General features: G+C 37.6%; 1 protein-coding gene across 1 annotated transcript; it reads right to left on the bottom strand.

The window, feature by feature from the left end:
• Positions 1–3,320: 3,320 nt before the first annotated feature.
• Positions 3,321–6,812, bottom strand: LOC120352441. The gene is made up of 3 exons (XM_039432954.1): positions 6,123–6,812; positions 3,893–4,024; positions 3,321–3,584 (listed from the first exon to the last, which is right to left on the bottom strand). Exons 1-3 carry the CDS (start codon positions 6,810–6,812, stop codon positions 3,321–3,323), a joined length of 1,086 nt encoding a protein of 361 aa, XP_039288888.1.
• Positions 6,813–10,534: the final 3,722 nt, after the last annotated feature.

Raw genomic sequence — 10,534 nt, 5'->3', positions numbered from 1 at the left:
CCATTCAGGGTAATCTCTATACTTATAAAAGGCTAAGCCCCGACAGACTGAAATCACACCACAGCCCAAACTACTGAGCCTAAAAACTTGAAATTTTGCACGATTGTTTATGGTAGCCTGAAAACATCCACTAAGAAAGGATTTTCAGAAATTTTCCCCCCTGAGGGAGCTGGGGCCCCCCCAAAATGTTGTACTTTTTAACCGCTCATTGCACAGCAAAGTCATAAGGAACTTTTTTGTTCAGCTACGAAAAAAAATTAGATCTATGCAGAAAAATTTCGATCAGGAGCAGAGGGGGGTCCAGGAGTGGGCATTTTTCGAAAATGTTGATGTAAAATCACACTACAGCTCAAACTAATTGTCCTACAGACTTGAAACTTTGCACAAATATTCTTCAAACATGCTAGACGCGCACTAAGAACGGATTTTGTGATATTTTGCCTCTAAGGGTTTCAAAGGATGAAAAAGGATCCTATTAAGTAAGGTTATGAAAATGGTAAGGTGAGTGCCATATGGAAATGAGATAATTTGTTTATTGACATGTGATATTCTAACATATGTTGTAATCATTGGAAATAACAAAATAATATGATAGAAATTCAAAAAAGAACATCTGTTCTATTATTGCTTTCTACCTGATTCCACTAAACCTCAATAATATTGTTCTGATAATTGATAAATATGTTTAATAATATTCATTATTATTATTATTATGTTATCAATATTAATTGATGAAGAATTTGTCCAAGAGAAATTAGTGGACTGTATCTTATTTGTGTGGCAATGAGCCGAATGAATAAAAATGATGAGTAAGAAATAAATAAGTCTTATTACTTGCATGGACGAAATTCCACATATCCGAGATGAGTAACCACTGTGCTTGCAAGACTGATTGCAGCTTGGAGGCAAAATGGTAACTCTGATAGTAGCTAAGAAAAAAGGGTAAGACACCAAATGAAAAGATTGGTTAACAATATTCAATTTAATAAACAACAGAAAATAGTAAAAAATTTATATGAACAAAAACAGCAGTTGCTGTAACTAGATTTCAGATGGGCACATAAGCACAAAAGCAGAAAAAAGAGAATTTGATGTATCTCAAATACAAAATTGACTTTAAAATAATTGTATGAAATTAGATAAATTGCAAAGTTATTTTAATGCCTACTACTCAAATTGACCATGAATTATTAAGAAAATATAATTTTCAAAGGGGTGAATTGCTTTATGAAAATTTAATTTAGGTACTAGACCAAATTCGTAAAGACAAAACAATTTGATAATTCAATAGGTATACAAAATATCTACAGAGAACATTAGCTGTAAATACAAAGGTTAATTAGTACAACAAACAAAGAATAATACAATATAGGATGATATGTAAAACAGGGTATGCGCAAGACGCTAACAAAATGCTTGAATTGATTAGATCGATTTGAGTCTTGAATAAATCGAGATAAAGACTTGAAACGTCTCAATCGTAGAAAACATAAGTTGACAAAAATGTTGGTAAAAATGAAAATTATTTAGTGCTGTCTAAAATTGGTAGAAAGCTCATCAATACATAATTATTACACACATCAGAACAATAGCACAATTATTTGAACGCTATATTGCGGTAGCAACTTAATCAAATTACTAAGTCAGTAGATTCAAAACTAGTAAAAATGTGACTTGAATAAAGATAATAATAATAGCAAGGGCTAATTATTGTAATAACTGCAATAGGAAAAGATCTGTAGCAAGGTTACACATAGGCTAGCAAATAAAACGTTGTAAAACAAAGTAGGTTATGTAAATGGAAATGTAAACAAAACAGATTACACAAAAGAAATATACGCTGAAGAGCGATGCAATGACAAGTCCAAATTTGTAATGGCTTGTATCAAAACTAGTAAAGCAATACTTAGAATGCTTATGTAAATTGGGATTTACAAAATATAGGTTATAATGAAATATACGCCGAAAGGCGATGTAATGACAAGTCCGAAAATTTGTAATAGCTATTACCAGAACTAGTAAAGCAATACTTAGAATGCTTATAATACAATAAACATAATTAGGAAAAACTGAAAAGTTCACTGAAGCGCTGTGGCTTCAAGGTAAGGTTATGTAAAAATTGAATTTGCAATGAAAATTGCTGTTCAAAATATGAAGCAAAGGTGAAGCTTCAAAATGCGATGTTTCAAATATATTGAACGATTAATTGTGAATCCAGTAATAACACACATTAAACGGGAGATTATGACAAAGTAGCCTAAAAAATACAAAATGAAATTGAGGATAAAATATAAAATTACTCAGCTTGAGACATGTTGAATTGAAGAAGTAGGAATGCCCAGGAGAGGACAAAGTGCGACCAGCCTCGACTTGTAGACTTGTGAACATGGATGTCCACCAAGTATGTGTTCAAATGGATTGAACACCCGATGAAGTTGAACTCCAGACGACCTTCTACGACGAATACTGTGAGTGCACAGTAGAGATGTTGAAGCAGCAGAGTACTATCAACGGAACCTTCTAAGGTTGAAGGCCCCCCGAGAGATGACAGCGTGGTAAGACCAAGACTGACAAGAGAATAGAAGACGATCCAGAACAGCTTGAACTGGGAACGAATTCCTCGTAGAAGTTATCCTAAGCTGCCGTGCTTAGGAGGAAGTCTGAGTTTTGCCGAAGGAAACGGCCAATGCGGAGAAAACACACTTTGAGTAAAAGTTGTCCACGAGGACGCGGTGCACAAATTGAAATATTGAGCTATTTCAATAAATAACGAAGAGAAATTAAGGATTTATGACTCAAAACGTCGAATATGATTAACGTAACAAGATTTAAAACCAGACATTGGTAAAATGTGAAAAATACGGGAAACTCAGAAATTTTGGTGACTGTGACTTATGGAGAAAGACGCTACGGAACGGCCATGTTGTCGACGAGTGAAGCATCCTACAACCAAAAGGGCGGATGCGGAACGATGTGGAACTAACAGGAAATGACAAGAAAAACACAACGCAATAGACTCAAAACTTCACAGAAAGTCTTGAAAGAGATTAAAAAAATACAATCGCAATGACCATAAAATGATTAAAGAGTCAGACGATAATAATACAAGACGCAAAAGCAATAAATGCGTGACGAACTTACGACCGGGGAAAAAATAAGGGGAAACACATTAAGTTGGCACTGGAAGCGCGCCAGATTCAAAAATGACGAACCGAACAAAGATACAACTGAAAACAAATGAAAGTAGTGCATACATCTAACATAGAGTGGGCCCGTTGGGAAATTCAAGGAATTGCACAACAGATGAAAAATAAAATATGTTAGATGGATGCGATACTTTCAGACTCTTCGTCCAATGGAAGTGGAGCGATGCTGGAGATTGCACGCTTATAAGTACCAGCTTCAGTAAAGACCATGACAACTCTAACTTTGTTGTCCACACCTTTAATCACCTCAGTGATTCGACCTAATTTCCAGACCGCGGGAGGGGCACCTGGATCTTTGAGCAGCACCAGCGTGCCGACGACAATGTTGTCTGACGACGATGTCCATTTTTGCTTTTGTTGCAACGTAACAAGATACTCCTGTGACCAGCGATCCCAAAGTTGACGATTTAAGTCCGCAATCCTTTGCCAACGAGCAAGATGATTTATGTGGTTGGTTTTAGGTTGTTTTGTAGGAAGTGCATTTAGGGGACGACCAATTAGGAAGTGACCTGGTGAAAGATACGCCAAATCATGCGGATCTTCTGAAAGCGGAACGATGGGCCTAGAGTTCAAAATAGCACCAATCTGAGCACTGAGGGTATACATCTCTTCAAAATTAAGTATTTGATTGATAGTGATAATTTTAAAAATACTTTTGAAACTCTTAATGGAGCGTTCCCACAAACCTCCGAAGTGGGGAGCACGAGGCGGGATGAAATTCCATTGTATCCGCCAACTAGTGGCTGCGGTTTGAAGAACACGTTGATTTTGCGAATCAGCAAGAAATTTGTATAGCTCTTGAAGCTCACTGTTAGCACCTGCAAAGGCAGTGCCATTATCGGAATATATTGAATTAGGAATACCACGGATTGAAACGAAACGAGTAAGCGCGGCAAGAAAGGCCTTGGTAGACAATTCTGTGACCACTTCAAGATGTACGGCACGTGTGACCATGCAAACAAATAAAGCTATATGAGCTTTAGCAAATGTGCGAGACTTAGGGCCGCCTAAACGCAAGGTAAGAGGTCCCATGTAATCGACGCCTACATTTAGAAAAGGTGAACCAATATTCACACGAACTGCAGGGAGTTGTCCCATAATCTGTTCAGCTTTGACATGAGAAAAACGGAAACATTTGACACAGGAGCGTAGAATACTTTTGACTACACGTCTAGTAGATGGGATCCAGAATCGCTGTCTAAGCGAAGCCATAGTAGCTTGTACACCAGCATGACACAAACGTTGATGAGTGGCTATTACTAATGCCTTAGTGAATTTGTGCTTACATGGGAGCAATATCTGATGTTGAAAGTCAAAGGGTACATCAGCATGCACAAGTCTACCACCGACTCTGAGCAAATTGTCAACATGCAAAAACGGCGAAAGTGAATGCAAATTATTGCGAGAATCCAACTCGGTTTTCGCTCGCAATTGATGAAGTTCAGGACCAAAGGATTCCTGCTGAACAATTTTCAAGACATGAAGTTCTGCCTCCTGAATTTCAGCTACAGACAATTCACCAAAACAACGTGTGCTAGAATGCCGAACATTGTGAATAAAACGCAAACTGTAGGCTACAACTCGTATTAATTTGAAAGGGTTAGATAATCGAGAAAATAATTTTGAAAATACTGACACTGAAACCTCATTGACAATTGCAATGTTAGCAACATTGGACACAGCAACATTTGAAGAAAATGAATCCCAATGATCTGAGGGCTTGGCTAACCAGGAAGGACCATGCCACCATAGGTTATTTTTAGCAAGCTCTGCTGGCGTCAAACCCCTTGAGATTACATCGGCTGGGTTATTTGAAGTGCGTACGTGATTCCATGTACAAAAGGATGTAGTCTCTTGAATTTCAGCAACGCGGACAGCTACGAATACATCTTTTCTATCGGGTATAGCACGTATCCAGTTGCATACTGCAGTGGAATCAGACCAGAGAAATACATTTGAAATTGATATACCAAGTAAGTTAAAAGCTTTGACAACTCGATTTATGAGACGCGCTAACAATAAAGCGGCCTGAAGTTCCAACTTAGGAATGGAAAGTATTTTGAGTGGAGCTACACGTGATTTCGAACATATCAAACGAGTTTGTATGTTATCTGAGACAGATCGAGCATAAACGCAAGCGCCAAAAGCGGTGGAACTGGCGTCTGAAAAACCATGCAGTTCAATGGCTGAATTTGCATGTACACTGAGAACACAACGAGGAATTGAAATTTGCGGCACATCAGGTAATTGATGGAAAATATTGAGCCATTCTTTTAACAAATCGGTAGGAAGCTTTTCATCCCAGTCTAATTTCAGCAACCACAATTTTTGTAGAAAAATTTTGGGAAGAACAACTACAGGACTTACAAGACCAAGCGGATCATAAATACTAGCTACTACTGAAAGTATTTCACGTTTGGTGAAAGACGATTTTTGCAAATCTTTAGAAACGTTTGATGCAATGGACAATTCATCCAAACTGGAATTCCACATTAGACCTAATGCTTTTGTAATACTTCCATCAGCTTCAGAGACGGGCTTGATGACTGAAGTTTCAACTAAATGAGATGGAATTGATGCTAAGAGCTCAGATGAGCAAGACATGAACTTTCTTAATTCAAAACCTCCGCTTTGAAGTAAGAGAATTAATTGTTGAGCAAGTGAAATAGCTGTTTTGACATCAGGTCCGCCCGTGATACAATCATCAATGTAGAAATCCTGGTGAACGGATTGATAGACCGGAGAATCGGGACTAGTCTCTAATTCCGCAAGCTTATTCAAAGTGCGCGTAGCAAGAAATGCAGCAGGAGCGGTACCATAAGTAATGGTGTTCAACTGAAATTGTTGTAGCGGCAATGACGGATCATCTCGCCAAAAGATTCTATGAAAATTTCTATCAGAAGACTGAAGAAGAACTTGACGGTACATCTTAGCTATATCAGCTGTGAAAGCAATTTTATGCATACGAAAACGTAACACGATATCAAACAAGTCTGGTTGAACTGTGGGCCCTTTGAACAGGAGCTCATTGAGCGACACTCCAGAATTCGTTTTAGCACTGGCATCAAAGACTACTCTTAATTTGGTGGTGGTTGAGTCCGGCTTGAAAACTGCGTGGTGGGGAATGTAGTACACCTTTTCATGATCAGATGGGGGATCAACCAGAGTCATATGATTCAATTCTTGATATTCGCGCATGAATTCCACATATTGAGATTTCAACTCAGGTTGAGTGGAAAGTCGTTTTTCTAATGAACTGAATCGCTTTCGCGCTTGAAATTCGGATTGCCCTAAAGTGAAAAAATTATCCTTACGTGGAAGGGTGACCATAAATCGACCATCTTCTAAACGCATTGTGGTTTCATTGTAATGTTTTTCAACCTTGACTTCTTCAGCAGTTAGGGGTGCAATCGGAGTGAGCTCTTCAGTTTTCCAGAATTTTTCCAATTGATTAGAAATTTCAAAACTAGAGACAAAGTTCGAATTTGCATGATTGGGGCTGCAAATAGGCTGAGAAAGTTTCAATTTACCAAACACTATCCAACCTAGTCGTGTGTTTTGAATGATGGGACAACATGGATCGACCTTGATTTGTCCACCAGTCATGATGGATGCAAAAACTGACACATTAAGAAGAATATCAATTCCCTTGGGTTGATCAAAATGAGGATCTGCCAATTTGATTGTAGTAGGAATTTGAAATTCTGAGAGATCCAATTTGGATGCTGGCAAATTTAAAGAGATTTTGTTCACAACTAAAAATTCCTCTGTGGTGGACCAACTTTGGTCTGTCGACTTGACAGTTACTGAATGCACAACAGTGGATTTTACGGGAGTACTGGAAACAGTGTGAATCATGATATCTTTGTGCAACATAGGAAGTCCTAGGCGAGTAGCTAAGTGTCCAGCTATTAAGCAAGAATCACTGCCTGTATCCAATAATGCGCGGCACAAAACGGGTTGACCTGTCGAGTCCAAAACCATAACTTCAGCAGTAGGCATAATAGAAAGAGAAGACCTCTGATTGTTGTTGCTGAAAGCAGAACAACTGGAATAAATTGCAATATGATTGTTGGATGCTTTAAAAACTGGATCCGTATGAGCGGAAGACTGATGCGAACTGCCTGAGCAACCTAAGTCACTGATTGGGTATGTGCTAGTGGCAGGTTGATAACTGCTAGTCTGGTGACTGTCAACTTCTCTTGAAGACCTCGATGTCGACGGCGAGTTAATTGTTGAACATGCGCAGGAACCTAACACAGGTTGCACAGGACTAGATTGAATACTATTTGAAACAGCATTATTACCATTTCCTACGTTGGCATTGAAGGAACCTTCATGCAGCAGAGTGTGGTGCTTCCTACCGCATTGACGACAGGCACCTAGACAGGAATGTCCAAAAGCATAGGGCTTCAAACAATTGAAACAGAGTGACTTTCTCTTGACAGCTTCTCCACGAGCACTGGGAGCCAGCTTGAGCAATGATGGACAGCTGAAAACGTTATGACTTGTTTCTTTGCAAAACAAACAAGCAACACTTTTCTGAAATTGATTAGATTTAAACCTATTATTGTTATTGAATTGCTGCTGAGCAGCAGGCTTACTTGTGGAATGCATTGCCTTAGCATTGTTGCCATTATTAATAACAGATTTATGAAATTCCTTTGAGTTGCTTGCAGTACTTGAAGAAACGGCTTGCGCTACTTTATGTTGAGCTTCCATGAAACTCCATAGATTTTCCATTGAGGGAACAGCAACTAATGAGATGTGTCTTTCCCAATCTCTCAATGTGCGAGCATCAAAACGAGAAGTAAAAATATACATGTAAAGTAAACTTTTGATATCAACTTCTAAATTGATTGACTCTAAAGCATGAATGTTTGTTTTGAGATGGTCAATGAAATTTCTCCAAGAGGGAGCTGAATTTGAATTCAGAGCAGGTGGCGTTAAGATAGCAGCAACATGAGTGTCTGCTATTAAGCGAGGGTTGTCATAACGCTGCTTAAGCAAAGTCCAAGCTAAGTCAAAATTTCCATGTGGAACGTTCAAAATACGGTTAAGAGCTTCACCACTGAGGGCTTGCTTTAAGTATTGAAACTTTACACTAGGTGACACAGAAACGTTATCAGCAACTATAGCCGAGAATGATGAACGAAATTCTAACCAACGCTCAAAATCTCCTCCGAAACTGGGGAGCGGAATCTCTGGGAGTTTAAAACCCTGAAATTGAAAATCGGGCTGCCGAGTATAATGAGGTGGTGATTGAGGTTGAGGTTGATTGACTTCAGCCACTGAAGGTGACATTTGATTATGAGTGGGATTTCTCACTACTGGTTGATTACCAACAGCTGTTTGCTGAGACACATTAGGATATGTCATTTGATTATTTATGTGCAAATCTTGTACGGGCATATCTTGTGATATGTCATGAGATAAGATTTGGTTGTCACAAGTTTGATGCTGTAGCATCTGTTGCTGACTTTCGAAAGATTCACAAGTAATAGTAAGTTTAGCTACAACTTCAGTGAACTTTTGCATACAAGATACATGAGCGTCATGATCGATAGATTCATGATCGATTTGAAAGAAACAATTATCATAGAGCTCTTCTAATTTAGATAGTCGAGATCTTACGGTTAACAATTTTTGAAAATCATCAGTGTTTCTAATGATTGCATTCATATACTCGCTATGAATTCGCACAATTTCTCTAGCTACACCAATCCATTGTTGAACCATGGATTTTGGTTTTGTACTTGCTTTTGACTTGGACGACATATTGAAAAATACTAATTACAAATATAAATTTATAATACGACCTGAGCACCATCCACAGTAATAGCTGTGCGCAAAAATGTTCTTGTCACATAGAACAGTAGCAGGTTCGTTGATCTTGGGTGCAACGAAGAGCGATTGAGCGGCAAGACTTGGGCCAGCTTGTGCGCAGTGCGGTGTGGTGAGTCAAACAGGTGGTTGCAATGTTGTGCCAGTACGTAGCAGTGCGCTCGGCAATTGCAGCAATAGCATGAAAACCAGAATACACAGTGCGTTAATCCTAAGTAAGTTTAACACAATACACAGACATTTAAAAAATACACAAGAGATCCAATCATTTGGCATCGATAAAAATTTCAGCAATTACTGATTGTCCAGTGAAAGTGAAATGGGACTTTACAAATGGAAATATGAGGATGGCCTCCAAGGATCACTGAGATCAGCCGGCACGCGAGGACCAAAAACATGAAGAATTTGTCCAAGAGAAATTAGTGGACTGTATCTTATTTGTGTGGCAATGAGCCGAATGAATAAAAATGATGAGTAAGAAATAAATAAGTCTTATTACTTGCATGGACGAAATTCCACATATCCGAGATGAGTAACCACTGTGCTTGCAAGACTGATTGCAGCTTGGAGGCAAAATGGTAACTCTGATAGTAGCTAAGAAAAAAGGGTAAGACACCAAATGAAAAGATTGGTTAACAATATTCAATTTAATAAACAACAGAAAATAGTAAAAAATTTATATGAACAAAAACAGCAGTTGCTGTAACTAGATTTCAGATGGGCACATAAGCACAAAAGCAGAAAAAAGAGAATTTGATGTATCTCAAATACAAAATTGACTTTAAAATAATTGTATGAAATTAGATAAATTGCAAAGTTATTTTAATGCCTACTACTCAAATTGACCATGAATTATTAAGAAAATATAATTTTCAAAGGGGTGAATTGCTTTATGAAAATTTAATTTAGGTACTAGACCAAATTCGTAAAGACAAAACAATTTGATAATTCAATAGGTATACAAAATATCTACAGAGAACATTAGCTGTAAATACAAAGGTTAATTAGTACAACAAACAAAGAATAATACAATATAGGATGATATGTAAAACAGGGTATGCGCAAGACGCTAACAAAATGCTTGAATTGATTAGATCGATTTGAGTCTTGAATAAATCGAGATAAAGACTTGAAACGTCTCAATCGTAGAAAACATAAGTTGACAAAAATGTTGGTAAAAATGAAAATTATTTAGTGCTGTCTAAAATTGGTAGAAAGCTCATCAATACATAATTATTACACACATCAGAACAATAGCACAATTATTTGAACGCTATATTGCGGTAGCAACTTAATCAAATTACTAAGTCAGTAGATTCAAAACTAGTAAAAATGTGACTTGAATAAAGATAATAATAATAGCAAGGGCTAATTATTGTAATAACTGCAATAGGAAAAGATCTGTAGCAAGGTTACACATAGGCTAGCAAATAAAACGTTGTAAAACAAAGTAGGTTATGTAAATGGAAATGTAAACAAAACAG

The sequence above is a fragment of the Nilaparvata lugens genome, chromosome 1 (genome assembly GCF_014356525.2).
Source record: "Nilaparvata lugens isolate BPH chromosome 1, ASM1435652v1, whole genome shotgun sequence".
NCBI classification, from domain to species: domain Eukaryota; kingdom Metazoa; phylum Arthropoda; class Insecta; order Hemiptera; family Delphacidae; genus Nilaparvata; species Nilaparvata lugens.
Note: the sequence above shows the minus strand (reverse complement) of the source record. Positions and strands in the feature narration are given on the sequence as shown.

Excerpts from the sequence above, each read along its gene's own strand:
- LOC120352441 (XM_039432954.1), bottom strand. The coding sequence starts at position 6,812 with ATGACTGGTGGACAAATCAAGGTCGATCCATGTTGTCCCATCATTCAA. Across the intron at positions 4,025-6,122 it reads TAGCTAAGATGTACCGTCAA|GTGCTAACAGTGAGCTTCAA; the intron begins GTTCTTCTTCAG and ends CTGCCTTTGCAG. Across the intron at positions 3,585-3,892 it reads TCGTGCTCCCCACTTCGGAG|GAGTATCTTGTTACGTTGCA; the intron begins GTTTGTGGGAAC and ends CGCTGGTCACAG.